Source organism: Phascolarctos cinereus, unplaced genomic scaffold (genome assembly GCF_003287225.1).
Source record: "Phascolarctos cinereus isolate Bilbo 61053 unplaced genomic scaffold, phaCin_HiC Scaffold_7;HRSCAF=346, whole genome shotgun sequence".
Lineage (NCBI taxonomy): Eukaryota > Metazoa > Chordata > Mammalia > Diprotodontia > Phascolarctidae > Phascolarctos > Phascolarctos cinereus.
In genome coordinates this window covers 117,249,747-117,275,397 of record NW_027556180.1, presented here as the reverse complement: position 1 = coordinate 117,275,397, position 25,651 = coordinate 117,249,747, and the positions used below count along the sequence as shown (strand labels likewise).

The 25,651-nt window shown below is 36.3% G+C and overlaps 1 protein-coding gene across 1 annotated transcript in view; it reads left to right on the top strand.

Moving 5' to 3' along the window:
* The first annotated feature begins 37 nt into the window (after nucleotides 1-37).
* DIS3 (DIS3 exosome endoribonuclease and 3'-5' exoribonuclease) overlaps nucleotides 38-25,651 on the top strand; it is a 43,358-nt gene continuing 17,744 nt past the window's right edge. The window contains exons 1-13 of the mRNA XM_020992440.2: nucleotides 38-430; nucleotides 1,442-1,599; nucleotides 5,187-5,383; nucleotides 5,725-5,798; nucleotides 9,329-9,496; nucleotides 10,811-10,975; nucleotides 13,145-13,258; nucleotides 18,302-18,439; nucleotides 19,035-19,181; nucleotides 20,214-20,330; nucleotides 20,647-20,748; nucleotides 21,774-21,838; nucleotides 21,932-22,016. Of these exons, the coding sequence (XP_020848099.1) occupies nucleotides 203-430; nucleotides 1,442-1,599; nucleotides 5,187-5,383; nucleotides 5,725-5,798; nucleotides 9,329-9,496; nucleotides 10,811-10,975; nucleotides 13,145-13,258; nucleotides 18,302-18,439; nucleotides 19,035-19,181; nucleotides 20,214-20,330; nucleotides 20,647-20,748; nucleotides 21,774-21,838; nucleotides 21,932-22,016 (1,758 nt within the window). The 5' untranslated portion in view covers nucleotides 38-202. The remainder of the gene's footprint in view (nucleotides 431-1,441; nucleotides 1,600-5,186; nucleotides 5,384-5,724; nucleotides 5,799-9,328; nucleotides 9,497-10,810; nucleotides 10,976-13,144; nucleotides 13,259-18,301; nucleotides 18,440-19,034; nucleotides 19,182-20,213; nucleotides 20,331-20,646; nucleotides 20,749-21,773; nucleotides 21,839-21,931; nucleotides 22,017-25,651) is intronic.

Genomic DNA, 25,651 nt, shown 5'->3' with positions numbered 1-25,651 from the left:
GACCAATCGCCGAGGCCGCCGGAAGGACCGACTGCGCCTAGGCGCGGAGTTTGCCTCCCCTTCCCTCCGCCCCACCCGGTTTAGGTCTTTATTCGGCTCTTCCCTGCCCTTACCCAGCGCCGCTTGGTGTGTGGCCTGCCCGCTTCTCGCCTTTAAACTTGATCCGCGGCCCGGTCTGCCGGGAGGCCGGCCAGCGAGCGCGATGCTCAAGTCCAAAACGTTCTTGAAGAAGACTCGGGCGGGCGGAGTGCTGAAGATAGTGCGGGAGCATTATCTGCGCGACGACATCGGTTGTGGAGCCTCAGGCTGCGCCGAGTGCTGCCGTACCCAGGAAGGGCCGGCTCTGGAGCCTCGGCCACGCGACCCTGAGAGCAGCCTCTGCCCACAGCCCCACTACCTCCTGCCCGACACCAACGTGTTACTCCACCAGGTGCCACCCGGGGCCGGGAAGGAGGCCTCGGCTGGCGAGGTCTCCCTCAAAGCAAGCCCGCTTCTAGAGGGGATGGGGGTTTGGAGAGATTGGGGAACCCTGACTGAGACCTTGGAGATCTGGGTTCGAGTCACCGCCCGGCCACCTGCTGCCTCTGGGACTGTGGGCGAGTTGTATACAAGCTCGCAGAATTTAGAGCTGCACGAGTTTAAAAATGCAAAGCAGATTAAAGCTTTAAAGTTTTAAAAGTTAAAATTTCAGTAGAACATAAGTGTCATATGTTTCTTTATGGTAAAGACCTTAGGACCAAGAAACATAATCTGTTAGGTTTGGACTTTGTGTCAGTTTCCCAATTTGTAGAATGAGGAAGCTGGACCCTGAGGGCTCTTCCAGCTCTAAATTCCCCCCCCCCCCCCGAATGACCTTCCTTGGGCTTCTTTTTTGTTTGGGGTTTTTTCCTCCCCTAATAAGTTGAAAATTTCTGGATTTTGAGTCAAGTTCTGAGTTGGAGTTGTTTCTTAGCAGTTTTGTGATTTAGGAGAAGTCCTGAGTCTGTTTCTTTATCCTTGAAATAATGGGCATAGTAAAAGTTACAGTACTCAGTTCATTTGGTGGTTGTACTCGAATTTGCTCATTCATAGGAAGCATTATATAAATGTAACTTATTGTTTTTAATTTAATTATTCTATTAGTTTTAACTTACAAATGCTCTGAGGCCAGGAATTTAGCTGGTGGAATTCTCATAAATGCTGAATATATGTTGATTGGGTTGATGATCTTCCCTAGCTATAGGGGGTCTGCGCAAAATTTAGAGAAGGAAGTTCAAATGAAGGGGCCCCCTGCTTTCGACTAGTTTTTATTCTCATTTAGATTCAATTTTCAGTAGTAAATGTATAACTTATAGAGTTAAGTTTGATGAAAAGGTATATTGCAAAAGTGGAGTATATTGGAAATAGGTATATTGCAAGAGCAGAACAAAGTTATGATAACTTTTAACAAATTTTTTTTAAGATTGATATACTTGAGGATCCAATCATCAGAAATGTAATTGTGCTGCAAACGGTTCTCCAGGAAGTAAGGAATCTGAGTGCACCAGTATATAAAAGAATCCGAGATGTGACTAGTGATCTTAGCAAGCATTTCTATACTTTCACTAATGAGCATCATAGGTAAGATAAATATCTATGTTGAAAGTGAAAAAAACATCAAAGATGTTGGAATGGGTGGGAATAATAATTTGTAATTTTGCCAAAAATATAAAGTAATTGGGGCAGCTAGATGGTGCAGTGGGTAGAGCACTGGCCCTGGGGTCAGGAGGACCTGAGTTCAAATCCGGCCCCAGACAAATGATACTGGTTGTGTGATCCTAGGCAAGTCACTTAACCCCAATTGCCTCGACAAAAAAAAAAGAGTATAAGTAATTAAAATATTATTTTACTTCTAAGAATATGTTAGATTTCATCTGATCAGTTTTATATTTCAAAATGTTTTCACATACATCCTCACTTAATCTTCACAAGCACCTAATGAGATAGGTAGAGTAACTGATATCTTTTCCTCCAGATGAGAAATTTGATGCAGAAATTAACTAATTTTCTGGAGGTTCAAAACTAGAACCAGGACCATCTATCTTTAAGGAGTCTTCTGACTGATACTCCTTTGGGTTCAAGTATATTTCTCCATGGCTCCATATGTGCTTCCAAAATTTCTCTGCAACTGACTTTAGAGCAGTGTTAATTGAATATTTGAAGAATAGTTGTACCAAGAATTCTGAGCAAAACCTTAGTTTGTAAAAATAGATAGGCAGTCTGCAAGCGATAGCAAAGTAAAGAGTTTGAAAATACAAAGCAGATTAAGGCTATATGGGTTTTAAAAATAAAAATTTTAATAGAATGTAAGTGTCGTGGTTCTTTGTGGTAAAGATTATAAGACTAAGAAAGGAAATTTGTTAGATTTGGACTTTTGTTATATGTCTCAAAAATAGGTGCTATGTTATTATTGGTCCTAAAGTTATAATGATTTTTGATCTTGGAAAAAATGGCAGTGCTTTTAAAATTATACAAATAAGGTAGAACGAGGCCTTGGTTACTCATTTATGTTATACTCTGTGTTAGTCACACTTATGTAAAAATGGTGTAGCTAGAACATTGGCCTCAGAGTCAGAAAGACCTGGGTTCAAAATCTGGCTAAACCATTTCCTGCCAGTGTGACCCTAGGCATTATTTAACCGTAGTCTGGGCCTTAGTCCTCATCTGTGAGAAGAGGAAATGGAAGATCCCCTCCAGATCTAAATCTATAGTGATATGAAGCTATAACTTTCCAATGGAAGACTAAACCTGCCCTCTCACCCTTTTTTTTTTCACCTGGACTACTCTTCCCAAATCTCTTTATCATATCTATATTATATGTTCAATGCCATTCTAGTAAAGAACACTGGCAAAACATTTTAAACCTTTGATTCCTTGTACTTATTGGAAACCTTGAACTACAAATCTTATTTTCTTCAAGTTATATGTTTTTTTCCATTGCAAACCTGATAAGATTTTGTTGGGAATAATACCATGTTAGGTAGAGAACAAGGGTGGTAGAGTAGTTGGCTGAGCTGGATGAAGAGTCAGAAAGAGTTGGGTTCAAGTGCCACCATGGATGCCTTTTGGCCTCGTGATGTGGCTAAGTGCTTTCCCTCTTAGTCTCAGGTAGCTCTTTAAGACGACAAGCTGTGGATCTACAAGTGCTGATCCTAATTGGTAGAGGTAGTGTCTGGTGCCAGTGAAATGACAGGTTGACCCGCAAAAGAAAACAGGTGGCCCTGGTGCCTGAAGGGCCTCCAAAATTGTTTAGGTAGCACCTACTGCCTCAGTGGCTAGAGGAGGGGTCTGGAGTCAGGAAGACCTGAGTTCAAATTTGGCCTCAGACACTTACTAGTTGTGTGATCCTGGGCAAGTCGCTTAATCTCTGTTTGCTTCAATGCACTGGAGAAGGAAATGGCAAACCACTCCATTATCTTTGCTAAGAAAACCCTAGCTGGGGTCACAAAGAGTTGAACATCACTTAAACGACTGAACAACAACACCATTCAGAGCAAAGAGTTGTCTGTTAATAGTAATTCTCTGTTATTACTTCTGACAGTGGAGAAGAAAAGGAAAGAATCTCATTGGCTTTGTTTTTGGGTGGTTTTTGTTTGTTTTTGAGGGTTCAAATGGATAAAGTTGGAAGAAAGTAAATAGGAATATACAGATTAATTTGATCATTAGTATATATGTTAAAAGTACCATCATAGATTACCTTCCTTTGTGTAGATTCCTGCTTTGGTACCTCCTCATGTCTTGGCTTCTTAAAAACCATTCTACTCACTCACCAGGAGAAAAGACTCTGACCACTGGCATCTGAGGTCAATACTAGCAAAGTGTAGAGAGGTTTCTTGCTAGAGGGTTGTTCAGGTGATTTTTTTCAGCCACAGCCACACATGAAGCCTGCTAAGGTATAATGGGGCTACAGGCTGTCATCAGTGGAGTGAGTGCCCACAACAGTAAAATCACAGGTCTTTGCAGTATTGAAGTCATTATTGCTCATATAGGTTATATGAAGGCATATATGAATTATAATTACATTTCTTTGTAGCTTTCATGGAGTATTAAGCATCATCTATTGATCGATCTGTGGTTCAGTGCTTTTGCAAATTTATTGTGTACCATTTAAATGCTTTAAGATCCTTTTGGAACAGGAAATACTATACCAAGTTATTATTTTTTTTGTTCTTTTAAAAAAAATTTATTTTGGTTTTTGGCTTTAAATGAAAAATTACTTACCTTAAGAGATTCATAAAAAAATGTAACTGTGGCTACCCACTAATTTCCAGTAGTGTTAAACTCTGTTCTCACCTCTAAAAGTATGGTATTTTAAGAATCAGACATCTGCCACCATTAATGCTTAGTAATGTCCTTTATAGCTTCATTTAATTGAATACAATTTAAATATGTTGAGTGTAGTTTAAATGTCTTTACATTTTAAATGTTTAAATTGTTTTCATAGATGGCATCAACTTGGTAAATAAATTGCTTTCTGAAATTCAGTTCTTAACAGCCTAAGTTGTGATAGGCACTGTGCTATGTGCTGGAGTAAAGACTCAATAAAATCTCTTATGACATCTGTGCCCTCATGGAGCTTACAATCTAAGAGAATATGGGACACATATGGAAAGCATATCAAAGAGTAGTGCAAACTCAAGTATTTTTGGTCCAAGTAGAAAATGATCTTTGCTAAAGGAGGGTTGGAAGTGGACTTCATTGATGAAATGACATTGATCTGGATCTTCAAAAATACAATTGCAACTAGTAGAAATGGGAGAGAGACATTTTAGGTTTGGGGAAATTATTATGTATTTAATGTTTTCCCTGTTACTTTTGAATAGTTATTTGGGTACTGTAGAGTAGTGGTCTAATTGATGTGCTTTTCAGTTGTCCCATTAATTAGATTATATTTTTTCTTTTCTAATTAAGTATATTTATTTTAATGTTTGTATTAAAGGTTCAGTAGAATTGGCTCTTCCCTGACTTTTCTGGTCTTTCTTAAGGAATAAATTGGAAGCATATTGTAAGAAAAGAAATTGCCACTGATCCAAATTGATGTAGCTGGTTTTTAAACATTTAGTGACATGAGCTTTAAAAGCTCACAAAACTTTGTCCCCAAAGTAGAGATCCTTAATTAGTTCATTTATGTGCTGCTTTCAGGCTTTTGATTTGTCTTTCTTACCTAGAGACACATATGTAGAACAAGAACAAGGGGAAAATGCTAATGATCGCAATGATAGAGCAATCCGAGTGGCAGCAAAATGGTACAATGAACACATGAAGAAAATTACAGCAGATGACAATCATCCTCAAGTTATCTTCATAACAAATGATATAAAAAATAAAGAGAAGGCAATAGAAGAGGGGATACCAGCTTATACATGTAAGCCAAATTATTTAATCTGTTTACTGCTACTTTTCAGATGCAAATAAAGTCATTCCTAGCCAGTCCTGTGACATGTTATGAAATCATTAATGTGGTCACTGTGTACTTTTTTATATTATCAAAAGTCTTTAAGCTGAGGAGCTTGTGAAAGATAATAGCATGAATTTTTTCCTTCACCCTATTTCCTCATATTGGCAGCTACCTCTTCTTAACAGAGACTTTAGGCCCAGAGGAAACTTAAACCATTGCTCATAGACTTGGATAAGTAAAATTACCCTCTACATGTACTTGTCTACTTGTTTTTTAATGTTCTTATCTGAAAAAAATTTGTTTTTCAGGTGAAGAATACATAAAAAGCTTAACAGCAAATCCTGAACTTGTAGATCGTCTTGCTTGTCTGTCTGATGAAGGGGTATGGTTTGTGCTTATGGTTTTTTTTTCCTTTGTTTTTTTAAGATTTTTTTAAAAGTAGGAATATTGATTGAAACGTGCAATTTGACAACTTTGGGATATGAAGCCTAAAATTATGAAGTTTGAAAGTATAATGACTGATAAGTAAGAGACACTAAGAGTTCTGTTGGAAATAATTACTAATGTTATATTAAACTTTCCAATATGACTGCCACAAAAAGTTGGAATCTGAGTTCTCAGAATTCACAGTACTCCTTTCTGTTTCAGGTAGTCTGATGCCTAGCTCTTTTGTGATCCTGTTTTCTTTTTGTCCTAGTTTGTCAGGGAGATCAGGGATGAATAGGCTCTTAGAGGAATAGGTAAAATACCATTGTGGTAAAACTTCTATATATGTCTCAGTAATGTTTTATTTATTCTTGTATAAAAGCTAGTTAATTTTACTCATATTTCTGTGTATCAGAATTGGAGCTAAGACGTTTATTTGTTCTGCTATCTCCTGCAGTTAAATCAATTAAGTGCCAGCTATGTATAAGCATACCCAAAAGCCCCACAATGCACAGTCTAGTTGGGGAAACAAAGTATAAACGTAAGTTTGTGAAAAGTTAAATAATCAAAATTTTTAATTCACCACACAATGAAGCACTGTGCTAGGTGCTGAATGAAGACATAAATATGGGGGCTTTGATAGTACAATAGAAATGTGCAGATAGATAATGGTACATGATAAATACAAGATGTGATTATCAAAGTCCTGTTTGACATCTGATGACAGCAGTGTCATTGCTAACCCATGAGATCAGGAAAGACTTCCAGGAGGAGATGACATTTAATTTTGGCTTTAAAGAACAGGTAGAAATTCAAAAGAGGTAGGGGAATAGAACAAAGACTAAGCTGACACAGATTGCAGCAAGTACAGGAGATACAAGGTAGGCCAGTTTGACTAGAATGCAGAGAAGAGCGCTTTTGGATGAGATGGAAAAAAGACTGTGGAGAATCTGAAAGACCTGGTAGGAGATTTTAAACTTTCCTCAGTGGAGAGTAGGGAGCTATTCAGTTTTGAATTAATCAGTTAATTAATTTTTAGTTTTCAGCATTCACTTTTATAAGATTTTGAGTTCTAAATTTCCCTCCCTCCCCAAATGGCAAGCAGTCTGATATAGGCTGTACATGTACAATCATATTAAACATATTTCCACGTTAGTCATGTTGTGAAAGAAGAATCAGACCGAAAGGGAAAAAACCAAGAGAAAGAAAAAAAAAAGATAAACTAGTATGCTTCGATCTGCATTCAGACTCCATAGTTCTTTCTCTGGATATAGATGGCATTTTCCATCATGAGTCTTTTGGAATTGTCTTAGATCATTGCATTGCTCAGAAGAGCTAAGTCTAACAAAGTCGTTCATCGCGCAGTGTTGCTGTTCCTGTGCACAGTGTTCTGCTTCTGCTCACTTCACTCACCATCAGTTAATCCAAGTCTTTGCAGGTTTTTCTGAAGTCTGCCTGCTCTCCATTTCTTATGGAACAGTAGTATTCCATTACCTTTATATACCACAACTTGTTTAGCCGTTTCCCAGTTGATGGACTCCACTCAATTTCCATCAAATAGTTTTTAAGAGCGTAAAGGAGGGAAAGAGTCATGGGGAGAAGATCTTAAAGGAGACTGTTGTAGTATTCCAGGAGAGTGGACCATGGGCTTTTGTTAGGATATCCAAAGTGTGAATAGAGAGCAAGTGATTTTGCAGGGATATGATATGGAAGACTTGTAACTTGTGTTTCCTTCTCACCTTATATTAAAAGATAAAACCACAACATCTGACTTTGGGAAGTTGAGCTTCCCAAGTGATGGTGCCCTTGACCTATAGTGAACTGAGGAGGAGAAGCAAGCTTTAGGGAAAAGATGAGCCACAATAAAAACTGTCACGATATAGCACGTGATTGTCACTTACATAGGTGATAAGCAGCTAAGTGATGAAGTGACTAGAGTCCTGGATCTGAAGTAAGCCTAAGTCTAAATTTAGCCTCAGGCACTTAACTAGCCCTGTGACCCTGGGTAAGTCTATTTAACTTTTGTCTGCCTCAACTTCCTCACCTGTAAAATGGTACCTACATGCCAGATAATGTTTGTAAAGTGTTTTGCAAACTTTATAGTTTGCATATAAATGCCAGCTATTATAGATCACTTTAATCTTATTCAGGGAAATCTTTATGTAGAACTTGGGTTATTATGTTAAGAAACACTGCTTAACCCATTTGACTAGATCAGAATATTTGTGTAGGGCAATAATAGAACTGAAAAGAAAGGTTGGAACCTGTTTGTGAAGGTGCTTGAGTAGAGAGGCTGTGGACTTGAAGTAAAGAAAATTTGAGTTCAAATCCCACCTCAGGCACTTATTAGCAAGTTACTTATTCTCTTTCTGTCTCAGTTTCCTCATCTGTAAAGTGAGAGGATCTAAGAGCTCTTCCAGGGTAATCTGTGATCCTGTAGCTAAGTAGTTACAACTTTCTCATTTAAAGTGATCAAAAGCTTATGAATTTAAGAGTGACAGTGTTTGAAAAGATGAATGTGGTAAAAGTATATAGATTAAATTAAAGGAAGGAGAAACTGAAGCCAGAGTGGTTGGATCCTATAATAAGTCTTCTTTGTCATCCCCACCATTCATCTTGAAGGTCTAAATATATTCTCATAGAAGTTTTAAAGTGAAGTTTAAAAATGAAAAAGAGAATGAAGTCTTTAGTCATGGGAATGAGAAGGAAAAGGTGAATTTTAGGAATATTGTGAAGAAGGAATTAATATGACTTGGTAACTCAGTGACATAATATGAGGGCTAAGGAGAAGAGAGGAAAAAAGGATAACTCCAAAGTTCAATCCTTGGTTACTGGGGATGTGATACTGTAATTGACAGAACTGGGAAAAGACATAATAGGGAAATAGTTTTGTGGAAGGGAGGAAATGAGGAATTTGAATTTAGAATAATGGAATTTTTAGAGTTAGGAGGAATTATATATCAATCTTATCTGTCCCATCACTTATTTGATGAGGAAATCAGGATATAGGAAAGTTGTGACTTGCTCAAGGTCACAAAAATGATGATGAAGCTGGGATAAAAGCCAGTTCTCTTGATTCCTCAGATCAATATTCCTTTTATTCTTGAGTTTAAGAGGCAACAGGACAGCCCAATAGAAATGGCCAGAGGACTGGTGGAAATGTGACACTAGGAGAGAGGTCAAAATATTGTCTATTTGTTCCTGTTATGCTGATGCACGTTTATTATACCATATCTGGGAGTTTCCTTTATTTTAATTCCTTCTTTTCTTAATGCCAACATATTGAGTAAAAAGTGACTCTCCCTTCATATTTATTTTAGTGTTTTTAACATATAAAATTCTTCTGTTTCATTCTTATTTGAATAAATAATAAATAAATAAAGTATACATCTTATTTTTAAGTTGGAAAGAATTTTCTGTGACTTACTATTGAAAACAGGTTTGAGTGCATTATTACTAATTTCATTTTCTTGGTTTATTTCACAGAATGAAATAGAAAGCCAGAAAGTAATATTTCCAGAGCATCTTCCCCTGAGTAAGTTACAGCAAGGCATAAAATCTGGTGTATACCTTCAAGGAACATTCAGAGCAAGTAGAGAGAATTATCTTGAAGCTACAGTATGGGTTCATGGAGATGATGAAGAGAACAGAGAGGCAAGTTTGGAATGATATGAACTATATTACTTTTAATCTTGCCTCATGTATGCAACATGTATTTAACATGTTTTAGTGAGATGATTTGGATTTTCCCATATCCCTTTCATTTTGTCAGTTTGGGGAAAGTTATTAAGGCCTTGGGTACCAATGTATTCATTCCTTTTGTTTGACTATTTTGAGCTTACTTTGACCAAACTTACTATTTTGCTTACTGTTCATATAATGATAATAATAATAATAACAAGATTTATGTAGTTCTTAATAATAATGGGATAGCTAGGTGGTATAGTGGATAGAGTGCTGTTCCTGGAATCAGGAAGACTCATCTTTGTGAGTTCAAATCCAGCCTCAGATAGTTATTTAGCTATGTGACCCTGGACAGGTCACTTAGCCCTGTCTGCCTCAAGTTCTCATCTGTAAAATGAGCTGGAGAAGGAAATGACAAACTCTAGTGTCTTTGCCAAGAAAACTTCAAATGGGGTCATGAAGAGTTGGGCACAATTAAACAACTGAACAACAGCAAAAGACAATAATAATAACGATAATAACATTCGTATAGATCTTACTGTGTGCCAGAAACTGTGGTAAATATCATTGCTATCTCATTTAGTCCTCACAGTGATCCTGGGAAGTAGGTGCTATTATTATCCCCATTTTACAGATGAGGAAACTGAGGCAAGAAGAAGATAAGTGACTTGCCTGGCGTAACACAGCTAGTAAGTTATCAGAGGTCAGATTTGAACTCTTGATCTTACTGACACTAGGTCCAGTGCTTTATCCACTCATTTTATTTTCCCATTCTACCCATTGTAGTAGGTGCTTTTATTATCATTTTATAGGTGAAGAAACTGAGGCTAAGGGGTTAAGTGACCTTCCTAGAGTCAAAGAGCTAGTTAAGTGTCTCAGGAAACACTTGAACTTCAAGTCATCAGTCCAACATTCTATCCAGTATGCTAATTATCCTTTATAACAACTCATCTTGCATGTGAGTGCTATTTAAACAGTTTTCCCCAGTTTATATGGCAGAAGCTACTCTCTCTACCTTTGCTTTGTTTTGTTATTACCTGAGAAAATATAAAATAGTCCACCTTTTCATTTTTAAAATAAACAGGGAACTTTCAATAAATACAGTAATGATAAAAGCTAACATTTTGCTCAGTATAATTTTTGAGAATATTTGGAGATATGTGAAGGGGCATTGTAAACAGATAGACCATGCAGTATACACCTATTAGTATAGGTTATATCTGGACACGTTTTCGTTGAGTAATGGAATTGTTTCTCTGTCTTTCTTCTACTCTTTGTTTACAGATCATCCTCCAAGGACTTAGAAACTTGAACCGAGCTGTTCATGAGGACATAGTAGCTGTGGAGCTTTTGCCCAAAAGTCAGTGGGTAGCACCATCTTCTGTGGTCCTGCAAGATGAAGGTCAAAATGGTGATGATGTTGAGGATGAAGAAGAGAAAGAAAACACTGTATGAAATTAAACAGGTTTTCATGCTCAGTTTTATTTCTCTTTATGATCAGTTGAGATAAACTTCATAGTATTTTCAAAATTAAAATTTTAAACTTTGTTACTTTTGTAAAATGCCATTTTTTTCTCTGAAACATCCTTCCAAATCACTGAGATCATGAGCAGATTTGAATATGTGTTTTAAATTACTGGGGATATGACGCTATAATTGACAGAAATGGGAAAAGACATAATAGGGAATAGTTGTGTGGAAGGGAGGGAATGAGGAATCTGAATTTAGAATAATGAAATTTTTAGAATTAGGAGGAATTAGATATCAATCTTATCTGTCCCATCACTTAATTGATATATATATATGTATATATATATATATATAAAATCTGTCATTTTTTGAGTAAAATGGCCTAAATACATATCAATCACAGAAATATATTGTTTTAATAGCATTTTGGGGTTTTTTGGTCATTTACTGCACAAAGTTAACTCAGATACAAAGAGACTGTTGATATCAAAATTTGAAATGCGTGAATTTAAAGTTAATTAGATGCTTGGTATAGTGAAAAGAAATCAGGATTTTTAATCATAGGACTTGCATTTGAATCTGAGCTGTGTTATTTTTACTTATTTTTTGGCTAGGCAGTGGGGTTAAGTGACTTACCCAGGGTCACACAGCTAGTGTTATGTGTCTGAGGCTGAATTTGAACTCGGGTCCTCCTGAATCCAGAGCCAGTGCTCTATCCACTGCACCACCTAGCTGCCCCTGACCTGTGTTCCTGTGTGACACTGAATAAATCATCTGTAAAGTCTGGACAGTTTTCTCTTCTATAAAGTAAAAGGGTGGGATTAGATTATCTCTAATATGACTTCTAGCTATTGATCTTATGTTTCTATTAATTGACATCTTGATAAATCCAATTTTTAAAATTACTTGAAAAAAAGTACAATAGTACTATAATTTATGGTTTATTCTGTCTTATCCAAAATTTCCATTTATATACAAGTATAGCCCTCTGGATCTTTTATTGGAAGTCCTTATAGACCCTTTTGACATTGAGCCATAGAATTTTAGAACTAGAGGAAACTTAGAGCTCATCTGCTACAACAGCCTTACTTTATAGGTGGAGAAACTGAAGTCCAGAGTGATTAAATGACTTGCTCACATTAACAGAGCTAAGTTCTAGTCCCAGTTGCTGGATAGAATCCCAGACTTTTCACTATACTATATTCTTCCCTTTTCCATCTGAGTCTTATAATGAAAGTCTATGATAGTAGGAATTTTTTTCTGGTAACAGATGATATTTATTCCTGACTTGTTTTTCGAAGTTGTAGGTGAGAATTATGACAAGGTTCACAAAAAAGTCTAGTTATATATCCTGTTTCGCCTGTAAGACTACATAGCCCACGCAGTATCTTAATAAGGTAGAAAAGGTCTTTTCCAATCAATAAGCAATAATTCATTAAGCCTTATTGTGCATCATATCTGTGGTAGGTGCTGGGTGCAAAGACAAAAGTTGAAATAGATCTTTCCAATTACATTCTTCTGGGGGATACAACATTATACAATAATAATTTTAATGTAAAGTGTTAGTACTAACATCTCAGGAGATTAAGAAAAGTCTCATGTAAGTAGTTCTCAATTTGAGCTTTGAAGGAAACTAAGGCTTCTAAGAAGTGGTATTAAGGAGCGACTGAATTATAGGCATGGGATATAACCCATGTAAAGCCAGAGATGGGAGATGGAGTGTTTGACATGAGGAATAGCAGGAATACCAGTTGAGCGTGAAGAATATAATGAGGTATAAAGTATAATAAGGTATAACAAGGCTGCAAAAGTATGTTGGAGCCAGGCTCTAGAAGATTTTGAGTATTTTTAAACAAAGAAATTTGTATTTGACTCTAGAGAAAATAGAGTCAGACTAGAACTCATATAGCAACTAGTTTTTAGGTATTTAGTTACAGTTTTGTTGGTTTCTCATTTACTGCTTCCTTGTGGATGAAACTACTTTGAAACTACTGTTTCAAAGAATTTTAGAGTTAATACAGTTTATTATGATGTCATAATTTAGGGCTTGAATGTTGTAGAATCTGTTTACATATGCTCCTGAAAAGCTCATCATTTGTTTTGTTAATGGGAAAAACACTTGGTTCTATTTTTATTGTTAAATTGCAGCTGAAGACTGCTATAAATGAGAAGATGTTAAGACCTTCAGGAAGAGTGGTAGGAATAATAAAGCGGAACTGGAGGCCATTTTGTGGCATGCTTTCCAAGTCTGATATCAAGGAGGTAAGTGAAAACATTCTCCTTAAGCAAGATTTGAAATGCCTACATGAACTTAAGTCAACAACCATTTATTAAATGCCTACTATGTGCAAAATACTATGCTGGGGCACATATAACATTTAGATAAGACGTTGTCCTGGCTGTCATGGATCAGTTATAGGTTAGTAACTGGAAAAGACACAAACATAGCTCATACACAGGATTCCATGATAATTGCTTTTTAAAAGTTGCAAACTCCAGTATTATATGAATTATGAGGGAGAAAGTCCAAACTAAGTTGGACCAGGTAAGGATTTATAGGAAAGCTGGCATTTGAATTGGAATTTAAAGGAGGGTAGGGGCCTAATGGAATATATTCATGTAAAAATGATTCTACACATTTTTTAATGTACTGCAATCTCAAAAATGAGGTAGGTGTGACATGGCAACTGAAAAAGTGAATGCTGTCCTAAACATAGTACCCAGATTGAGGAAGGTGATAATTCTTCTATACTTTATGAACTATGCATGGAATTTTGTGTTCGTTAATTGCTACTGCACAATTTGGGGAGGACATTTAAAAAGCTGCTTCTCACTCTGCTGGTGCAGTCTGGAGACCATTCTATACAAGGTCAAGTGAAGGAATGTGAAGTACCTTCTGAGAAAATGAAGACTTGGGGAGAACATGCAGACAGCCCTTCAAGGGCTGCTATATGAAAGAGGGATTCAAAATGTCTGTTCTGTTTGGCATCAATTGATAGAATTGTCCTTTGAATAATGAAAGTTTCAGAAGTGTAGATCTTCATTAATTGTGAGGAAAAATTTACTAAGACTTAGAGTTGTCAAGTGAGCATTTATTAAGTGTCTGCTGTGTACCAATTACTGTGCATAAGTACTGAAAATAGAAAGGCAAAGAAGAGTCCCTGTTCTCTAAGACTTCACCGGCTAATGGAGGAGACAAGCAAACATATGTACAAACAAGGTATATACAGAATAAATAGCAAATAATTAACAGAGAGAAGACAGTAGAATAAAAGAGGGATTGGGAAAGGCTTTCTGTAGAATATGGAATTTTAGTTGGGATTTTAAGTAAACTAGGAGACCGATGAGGAGGGGAGGTCATTCTAAGCATTGAGGAAAGCCAGAGATAATGCCTGGAGCCAAGAGATGAAGTATTTGGTTCATGGAACAGCCAGGAGGCCAGTGTCACTGGACCAAAAAGTATGTGTCAGGGAGTATGCTGTAAGACTAGAAAGGTGGAGGAGGTTATGAAGGACTTTGAATGCCATACAGAGATTGCATTAGCTTGGAGGTGGTAGGAAACCACCGGAGTTTATTGACTCTGAGGGTGACATGGTTGGACCAATACCTTAGGAAAATAATTTTTTTGGCTGAGTGGAGCATGAACTGGAGTGGGAAGAGACTTGAGGTGGAAAGACAGAAGGCTCTTGCGGTAGTGAGGTAATGAGAATCTGCACCAAGGTGGTAGCAGTATTGAGAGAGAGAGAGAAGAGGGGTTATCTGAGAGACATTACAGAGGTGAAATTGATAGGTCTTGGCAAAAAATTGGATATGAAGGGTGAGAAATGGTGAGGAACCGAAGATGACATCTAGGTTTCAGGCCTAGGTACCTAGGAGGATAGTGGTGCTCTAGAAAATAATAGGGAGGTTTGGAAGGGAATAGGGCTTAGGGGAAAAGATACTGAATTCACATTTGGACAACTTGAGTTTTAAGATGTTTGCTGGACATCCATTTCAAGATGTCTAAAAGGCAGTTTCAAAATGCAAAACTGGAGGTCAGCATAGAAATCACAGCTGGATAAATAGAATTGAGAACCCTCAGCATAGAGATGGTAATGAAACCCATGGAAATTGATGAAATCGGTAAGTGAAGTGTAGTATTATGGAGAAGAGAAGAAGCTCCAGGAGAGACAATTAGTAGGCGTAACCTGGATGAGGATCCAGTAAAGGAAACTTGAGGAGTAGTCAAATAGATAAAAGGAGATCCAGGAGAGAGTAATGTCCCACAAACCTAGAGAGAAGAGAGTATTATGGAGAAGAGGATGATGGACAACATCAGTAGCTGCAGAGAAATCAAGAAGTATGGGAATTAAGAAAAGGCCATTGGATTTGGCAATTACAAGATCATTGGTAACTTTAAAGAAAGCAGTTTCTATTAAGGAAATTAGAAGCGAGACTGCAGAGAATTAAAAAGAGCAGGAGCAAAGGAAGTGGAAGCATCTATTATAAATGGTTTTCTCGAGCAGTTTAGCCACAAAAGATAGAAGAGATATAGATAGTCAGTGGGGGTGGAAGGATCAAGTGAAGGTTTTTTGAGGATGAGAAAGACATGGGCATGGTTATAGGCAGTCAAAAAGGAGCCAGTAGACAGGGAGAGATTGAACATAAGTGAGGAGTGGGAATGATACAGGAGGCAGTCTTCTGGGGAAGAAGGTATGGGATGAGATTGTTTGTGCAGGTAGAGGGGTTTGTCTTTGCAAGTATTTGGACCAGCTCTTAGTGTGAGACAGGAGTGGAGAAGATAATGGCAGAAGACATCTTGAGTGATGAGATGAGGAGGGAAGAAGAGAAAGATTTCTGAGTGGCCTCAGTATTTTTTCAGTTAAATAGGAGGCAAGGTTCTTAGCTGAGAGGATGGTGGGAGGGGGAGCAATGGAAGGTTTGAGGAGGGATGAAAAGGACTTAAGAGCCTATGTGGAAAGTGGGGAAGTATAGAAGGATTATCTGGTAATAGTGAGGGTTCGGTGGAGATACAACAAAGTTTTAGTGGACCTGGTCAGAAGAATTGCAAATTTTCTTGACTTTTGTTCAACAGCATGTGCATGAGAGTGAAGGGAATGATCCAGGGCTTAGGCTTGGCCTGGCACAATTCTTGACTTGATTAGGGGGCCAGGGACTTAATAGAAGAGGACAGTGTAGAGTTGTTCTGGTTCACCAGTTGATCAAGATGAGCAAAATAGTGGGATGAGTTACCCTGGGAGGTAAGAGGTTTTCCCTCACTTAAGGTTTTCAAGTAGATACTGGATGACCACTTCTTAGGGCTGTTTTAGGTGAGATTCTATTCTCTGTGTGTAGGTGGGGACCGTATTGTGAATAATATGAACAAAGGCAATTAAGGTAGGAGAGCACAGGATCTGTTTGGGTCAGAGGTCACTTGAAGTTATAAATGCAGGAGATTGGCTGAATGGTGTCACAAATAAAAACAGTGAAACTTGAGGAACCTATTTGCAGGAAAGATACCAATCTTGTTTTGAACATGTTGCATTTGAGCTGGTTGGGCAACTGAGTGGAGATGTCCTGAAGGCAGTTCAAAGTGTAGGTTTAGAACTCAGAAGAGTTCAAGCCTAGAGATAGAAATTTGGGAGCCATCTGCATAGAGAATAGCGCAAGCTATGGGGTTAAAATAGGGAGGGAATGTAGAGAGAGAAGAAGACAGAGCCAAAAGGATGCAGATCCTTGAAATTCTCATTTTAGAGGATTGAGAAGAAGAGTAGGGAAGGAAACAGTAAACTGATTAGAGAGATAGGGAGAGAACCAAGACACAAGTCATTTCTCTGAAGCCAGGGGAGACAGTATTGAATAGATGTAGCCAGAATGGTCAGAAGCTTCAGAGCGAGGGATTATGAGGCATGAAGGAAAAAAATTGGAGGTTTGAATTAGGGCTATCAGTGTTGTAAACTCTCAGCAACTATATGAAAGATTTTTTCAGATCAACAATAAGAGAAATCTAAACGAAAGCAACTGTGTTTTCACTGCATACTCCACAAATTGACAAAGGTAACAGAGGCAGAAAACTCAACCTTGGAGACGCCATGGAAAGATGGGCACACTAAAATACTGTTGGATGAAGATGTAAATTCTGGGACCATTTCTAGAAAACCATTTAGAATTATGTTCAAGAAAATGTGTGAAAAATCCATATCCTTTGACCCAGAAATTTCAGTTATCAGAGATCCATAGATACTAAAACATTCATTGCAGCATTTTTGGTGCCAGCAAAAAAAAAAAAACTGGAAACAAAATGGATATCCAAATGGTTGAGAAGTAACTGAACAAATTGTGATATTACTAATGAAATATCACTTGCACCATATAAAATGATAACATGAGGAAGTTGGTGAAAACATTGGAAAGTGAAGTGAGTAGAACCAGGGAAAGCATGACTACAGTAGTGTAAATGGAGAGAACATGGAAATGAAGCAATCTTGTAGAAATCCTGCCTTTCACTGGGAGACCTTGGGTACAGAATGTTTCTCATACTGTCAGGCATAGTATCTACATCTTTTGATTTTGCTTAATCCATTTTCTGTGTTTTAAGGAAAGCAAAGAATTCCAAAGGTGGTGTGTTGGTAGTTATATTCAGAAATTTCTGATTGTAATATAAAACCAAAAAGCACCAATAAGTACACTTGTAGCCTTGAAAAAAAATAAAAGAAGTCATCTGTGATCTTTGAGGCAGTGTGTTATAGCAAAAAGGGCACTGAACTTAGAGTCTGGAAAATATGGTCTCAAATTTTGCCTCAGACTTAATTAGCTGTGTGATCCTGTGCAAGTCAGTAAACTTTTAGCCTCAGTGTTTTCATTGGTAAAATGGGAATGATTTCACAGGGTTGTTATGAGGAACAAATGAGGTAACACATAAAGTGCCAAAAGTCTTTTTGTTGTTTAAAGTTTCAGTATGGTTGCAGTTGGAAGCCAGTTTTAAAGGGTTAAGGAAAGAGGGGCTCTGGGTAAAGACAGCTTTTTAAAGAAGTAATAGGGAAAGGTAGGACAGTAGATAGTAGATGGACCAAGGAAGGCTTTTTGAAGATTTTTAATAAGATGTTTATAAGCAGATGGGAAAGAGCCATTGGAGAAGAGGTTGATGTGTGAAAGAGACGGAATGACTGTTGAAACCAGTTGCCTGAGAAGTTGGGAGGAAAAACGCTCAAAGTTTCCAGTGAAGGGATTTTTTTTTCCTCTTACTGGAATGATGGAATAGGGTGAAGTTTTTACTTTTTTAAGGAACTTATAACCCACCAAGAACATTTTCTATATTGTCTGTAGTCAAGAAGACATCTCTTTACACCTGCTGACAAGAGGATACCTCGGATTCGAATAGAAACAAGACAAGCTTCAACCTTAGAAGGACAGAGAATTATTGTTGCTATTGATGGTTGGCCCAAGAATTCTAGATATCCTAATGTAAGTTATTTTTAGAGGACAAATATTTTCTATAATGCCAAAAGAAAATCTGTATGATGTGAAATTTGCACTGAAATTTAGTGTGTTCATTCTGATCATTTTGTTAATTTATACATGTAATCCAATAAACGGTGATGTTATTTTTCAACTTAATTAACAAAGTTAAAATATTGTTTGGAATAGCTTCCTTGGCTGTGTCTATGAGAAATAAATGCATGAAAAGGCTGATTTTTGTCACTAAGAAAAAAAATCAATAGTTCCTAGAATTTAAATGCCTCGTTCCATTTGCATTCTAAAAAAAATTCTTGACAGAAATAGCTGGTGTATTTTGAAACACAGTTGAAGCCCAAAGGGCCATAGGAAATAAGCACATTCAAACACTGTGGTCTTACCTATTGAGCATCTTTGGAATTCTCTGCATCTCCAGTTTTCCCATTTCTTCATTGGAGGACGCGGTGTCTACCCAACTCCCTGGGTTATTTTAGGAATCGTAAATTGGGAAAAGCATCTGAACAACAGGAATTTAATAAAAGGATGTGTCTCTGATGACAAAAGAATTGTAAAATATGTCTTCTGAAATAATTATTGTTTTTAGGGTCACTTTGTAAAAAATTTAGGTGCTGTTGGTGATAAAGAGACTGAAACCGAAGTTCTGCTCCTTGAACATGATGTTCCCCATCAGCCCTTTTCTCGAGCTGTTCTTAGTTTCCTGCCAAAGATGCCCTGGAGCATCACTGAAGAGGTGAGAGAAGAAGGATGTCAAATGAGCTGTACCCATTTAGGGAAAAGGTGGCACCTCAGCCGAGCAGAAGCACAATTTCTATCGTGTTGTCTTCTCCTTCCGATAAGAGGTTTTAACTGTGTTAGTTTTACTCATTTTTTAGTTGAACTCATCTGTTAACATTTTAAGCAAAATGAGAAACCTGAGTGTTTTTTCCCCTCACATTTATCTTATCTATTGATCAGTCAATCTATTTTGCACTGGCCAGAATACTTTAGATATTTTCTATGTGTATGTACAAAAGATGTAGGTACTATATCTGAAAAAAAAAATTTATACTTAACCAGAAATTAAACTCTCAGGAAGCAGGGAAATTATATATTTTGAGTTTTCAGAGATGAATAAGGTGTCTAGATATGTTCAACTAAAATTAAGGTTAGCCTTAATTTATATTTGAACTGAGATGGGGAAAATGGGATATGTATGTCTTTTAATAACTCACTTATTAATATATGAACTGTCACACTGTATAAATTTGGATGCCCTGAGGGCTCTTGTGGAGGATTTACAGGAGCACTTGGGAAAGAAATCATGCAGGATGAAATAGCATAAATGGATTGTAATCATGCTGTTAGAGGGACTAGGTAAAAAATAATGATAAAATAAAAATGTATGTATGTATATATGTGTACACACATATATATTAAAGTAGTATAATAAGACCTGGGGACTTTAAGGAGTCATAATTTCATGAGTATGGACTCTGCCTGTACTGATACAGATTGAAATCTCCTAACCAGCTTAATAGGTGGTATCACAGAGTTGCTATAACTGAAAACAATGGAGGCCTTCACCAGTTCCACTGGAAACCTCCCAGCTTACCAGTCTCTCATAGCTCGGACTCCGCTAGTATAACTTTAAGGACCAAGGGTACCCTCGACCACAGTGTAGCATTGATGAATGCATCCTAATAATTTAAAATACATTGATATCCCCCCAACTGTTAAATTATTGTTATATGGAATTGTTTCCTCTTTTTATATCATTTTATAGGACATGAAGAATAGAGAAGATCTGAGACATCTTTGTATTTGTAGTGTGGATCCTCCAAAGTGTACAGATATAGATGATGCTTTACATTGTCGAGAACTTGAAAATGGAAATCTAGAGGTATTCGTTTTACAAGGCGTTTTAGCCGGAGATGTTAGTTTTACAGTCAGGTAGAACTTTACCTGAACAATTTTCATTTGTTAAGTATTTATTTATTTATTTATTTATTTATTTATTTGTTAAGTGCTCATATAAAGTGCTGTTTATTACAGCTAGAGAAACTAATGGATTTGTATTATTAGATTAAAATGTTAGGTGCAATATATCATTTTTCTTTTTTTTTTGTTGAACTTCTTCCTCCTTAGATTTCCTTTAAGAAAGTTAATGAACTATGCAGAATCTTGTCATGTTTTGCTTTACTTCTTGTCTTTTTAAGGTTGGTGTTCACATTGCAGATGTCAGCCACTTCATTCGACCAGGAAATGCTTTGGATCAAGAGTCAGCTAAAAGAGGAACAACTGTCTATCTTTGTGAAAAAGTAAGTATTTTTCATTCATCAAGTGTTTATAACATGCCTACTGTGTGAAAGGTACTGTAATGGGTGCTGTGGGGGATACAAAGAAGACTAAGACAATACAAACAGAGTGGAATTTCGATCAGTTTTCATTGTAACTTTTTTTTTTTTAGTAAAGATCACTTAAAGGGTTTTTGACTAAAATTATTTGAGAGATTTCCTAGACAGGAAGAATATACTCTGGATTTAGTGAAGCCTTGGTTTATCAGTGCATAACTGTAACAGTGGATATATACAGATTTTTTTTTTGTGAATTTAGACAAGCATACTTGGATGATCTAGGCTATTTCATGGAAAATAATGTACTCTTTGTAATTGAGTATCTTAAATAGCAGTTAGAGATAGTTATCTCCTTTTTAATATTTGTTGCTTGGCTAGCTCAGAGCAGTCTGTGTTGTCATAGAAATACAGAATTTTCTAGAGGAAATCAGTCAGCAAGCATTTATTAAACATTTGCTATGTGACAAGTCCAGTGCTAGTTTCTGAGAGTATGAGTACAAAGAATCTGACATTGCTCACTTCCAAGGACCCTGCATTTGAATCAGAAGGCAGCGAGTCCATATGTAAATATATGCAGCATGAACTGAATGTGAATTACAAGAGGTGGGGACCTCCGAGCTCATTTAGGCCTTTTCTTTTTTATAAGGTCGCATCTGACTTGGTGAAGGTTTATTGAAACCCAAAACTAGGTTTACAAAAAGTCCCATTAATTCAAAAGTAAAGTGTAAAGTTTAAAAAAAAACAGCTCTACTAGAGCTAGATCCCAGAGCTCTTGAATCCTAATTTAATCTTCCTATTATAGCATGTTGCCATAATTCTTCCTTTGTGTTCTAGAAATATAGAAATGTCATTAGGATTTCGTGTTTGGAAAATGATTTTTCCTTTTAGTTCATAAAAAATTTATTTACCTTCCTATTTAGGAAAAAATGAATTAAATTTCATACACTACTGCTAAGTAATTTTTGAGGTTTTATTTCTGTCTTTTACAGAGAATTGATATGGTTCCAGAATTGCTTAGCTCTAACTTATGTTCCTTAAGATCAAATGTGGACAGGTATCTGTGCATACTTTTTCATAAAACTCAATATTTACATTTAATGTTTACCATTATTTTTGTTTTAGTAATATTATCTGTCCTTTTTCCTAGGCTAGCATTTTCGTGTATTTGGGAAATGAATCACAATGCTGAAATTTTAAAAACCAGATTTACCAAAAGTGCCATTAATTCAAAGGTAAAGTGTGAAGTTTTTCTATTAAAAAAAAATCAGTGCTTTGAAAAAGATTGCCTTACAAAAACTAACTTCACTTGAGTCAGAAAACTACAAAGAAAACACATTGCCAGCTTCTCCAGTATTTTTTTTAGAACATACCCCAAACCAGAGCTTAGAACTATCTGCTTTGTCCCTGTGTTCCTGTTAGGGAGTAGCAAGAATGACAACAGTCATAATGTTTCACTTACCGTATTGAAAATTATATTGAAAGCTATAAAGTTTAGTGTTTTACAGGGGATTAGAATAAAGAACTTCATGTCCTTGTAGATTGGAAATTGGGATAAAGGAATTTTAATTTTCCATTGGGTAATGTTTCAGAAATACATTTAAAAGTTTATGTGGAATGCTGAATGAATTATGACATAGAAATAACATTACCCATGTATGTGACTGAGGATTCTAAGCCTGCAGCAGTCTCTTTTGCTCATATTATAACAAATTGCTGGTACTGTCCTGAAAATTGCTAGTACTGGGTCTCAGAAACAGCCAGTTGTGAGATACAGTAGGAAGGGGGCAGGGAGATTCTTTTTCCTTCTGGTCACAGAACCAGCATTATGCAAAATTTTGAAATAAACAGAATTTGTCTTTGTCACTATGCCATCTTTCTGTCTGCATCCATCGCTTTCACACATTTTAGTGCCTTTCTCCCCAGGCCCTAAACACTTACATTGCTTTAAGCCATCAACTGTGGCACTTTATTCCAGCCTACTATGCTTCCAGAAAACTCCATTTTTCAGAATTTATCATCTTCCTTGCTAATCAGAGCTTCCAATCATCAGCTTAGTTGTCAACTAGATTGTAAGAAGAAAGCAGACCTTATTGAATTAATATTTTTGAATTATTGATAGCCCTTTACTATTTCAGAGGTATTTATATTTTTAAAAATATGTTTAACCCAAAAAGAATTTCTGATTGATGGTAACAAAGTGAAGTGAACTGTGAAACAAAATTCTGGCAGTGTGAGATAAGCTAATGAAAAGGAGATTCCAGGAGGCCTTCTAGGAGTCAAGTTTTCTCAACTATTAAGAATTCATTTCTCTACTTATAGAGTCTTTAAAACACACTAGTATTTTCCTTTTTTTTTATTCTTTTTAAACTTAAATACAAAATGAGAAAAGAAAAAAAAAGCATTTTCATCTACACAGCAGAATGTGATGGGATTCTACACATTGTTTTCAAAGCTACCTAGCTTTTCTGTGCTTCCTTCTAAGTTTTCTTTTGTTCTCTGCTGTGCATTTTTTATTTTATATTTTTTTCCTTCCCTTCCCACCTTGTGCTAGAGAAAGCTACAATTAAACGTGAATATGCATACATGTGTTCATATAGTTCCAAGTCTTTCCATGTTTTTTTTAAATCAACCAGCTCGTCATTTCTTATATCACAGTTGTATTCCATCACAATCATATACCATAACTTGTTTAGCCATTTCCCGATTGAAGGGCATATATCATTTTAGCCAAGCTGATAGGTATAAGATGATAACTCAAAATTGTTTTAATTTGCATTTCACTAATCTAATCAATTGATCTGGAACACTTTTTCATATGATTATATATAGTTTTGATTTCTCCATTGAAAAACTGGCTGTTCATATCCTTTGGTTATTTTATCAATTGGGGTGTGATTCGTGTTCTTATAAATTTGACAAAATTCTTTATACAGTTGAGAAACAAGACCTTTATCTGAAAAAATGTCTGTGAAAGTTTTTTCCCCAAATTTGTGCTTTCCTTTTAATTTTGGCTACATTGGTTTTACTTACATAAAAATGTTTTAATATAATCAAAATTAGCCATTTTATACCTCAACAATGCTCTCTGTCTCTTATTTCTTCATATATTATTCTCCTATCCATGAGTCTGATGGATCATATGTTCCATGTTCTTCTAATTTTCTTGTGATATCTCTCTTTATATCTAGATAATGTATCCATTTTGACCTTCTCTTGGTACATGGTTTACTATATTAATCTATGCCCAATCCTGCCAGACTTTTTTATAACTTTTCCAGCAATTTTTGCCATATAATATATTCTTATTCTCAAAACTAAAATCTTTAAATTAGTTAAATACAAAATTACTATAGTCCTTTACTTCTGAATATCATATGTCTACTCTGTTCCATTGATATATCTTTCTGTTTCTCAGCCAGTACCAGATAGTTTTGATATTTACTGCCTTATAATATAGTTTAAGGCAGGCCTGCGCAATCTGCGGCCCACCAAAGGATTTCCTCTACATACAAAGGATGTTTTCTTCTACATTTTTTTGCAGGCTGCTGGAAATCCTTTCGTGTGCTGCAAGCGGCCTGAGGGCTGTAAGTGGCCTGGAGGCCACAGGTTGTGCAGGCCTGGTTTAAGGTCTGGTACTACTGAATCTCCTTTTATTTTAACTTTTTTTTTTCATTAGTTTCTTTGAAATTCTTGACTTTTTGTTCTTCTAAGTACATTTTGTTATTATATTTTCTAACTCAGTAAAATGTTTTTTAAATAATTTAATTGGAATGGCATTGAATAAATAGATTAGGTGAAATTGTCATTTTTATTATATTGGCTTTGTCTACCCATGAACAATGAATATTTCTCTAATTATTTAAATCTGACTTTTATTTGTATAAAGAGTGTTTTATATTTAATGTTCATGTAGTTCCTGTGTCTGTTTTGGCAGTTATACTCTCAGGTATTTTATACTGTTTTAAATGATCTAACACATGTTCCCTAAGTGGGCTATACCGTCCTTGGGAGGCGCTGGAATGATCCAGGAGGCGATAATAGTTTGAAATGATGCAAATTTTTTTAAAAAAAAAAACTGTTAAAGGGTTAAAGAAAATAGATTTCCAGAGGGGTGCTGAGTAACTTTTTTTTTCAAGGATGCAGTAGGCTAAATAAGTTTGGGAACCTCTGGAACAGTGTTGAATAATATTGGTGACACATAGTGTAGTTTCCCTCTTTCTCTTTTAATTAAATCTGTTTAAACTTCAACTTTGTCTGAGATCATGATTGTTAGCCCTGCTTTTTTTTTAATATAATAAATTTTACTCTAGCCCTTTATTTCAACTCTATGTATATCATCTTTGTTGTATTTCCTGAAAGTGAAATATTGTTGAATTCAGATTTTAATCCATTCTGCTCTCTTTTATGGGCAAATTCATCCCATTCACATTCAGAGTTACAATTACTTGTTGTGTATTTCCCTCCATCCTATTTTTCCTTACTTGTCCTATTTACCCTATCCCTTCTCCTCTAATTTACTTCTACTACCCAAGACCTTGCCCTCCTATTCCTTAATCTACCCACCCCTCTAAGAGTCTCTTCCTTATCCTCTCCCTCACTCTCCACTTTAGCAATCTTTCTGTAAGGGAGTTTCTCCTTTATCCCTTTCTTCCTCCTAATTCTTAATCTACACACCCTTCTAATAGTCCCTCCCTTATCCTAACCTTCACCTTCTTATTTCTTTCCAAATTTAGAGAACTTTATGCCTTTCTAGATGTATATGTTCCCTCTTTAACCCACCAGCCCTCTCCCCCTCCACTTGCTGCTTCTGTGGCAGTTCTTCCTTTTATGCCTCATTTGTGTGAGATAATTGCTTCTTTTTATTTTT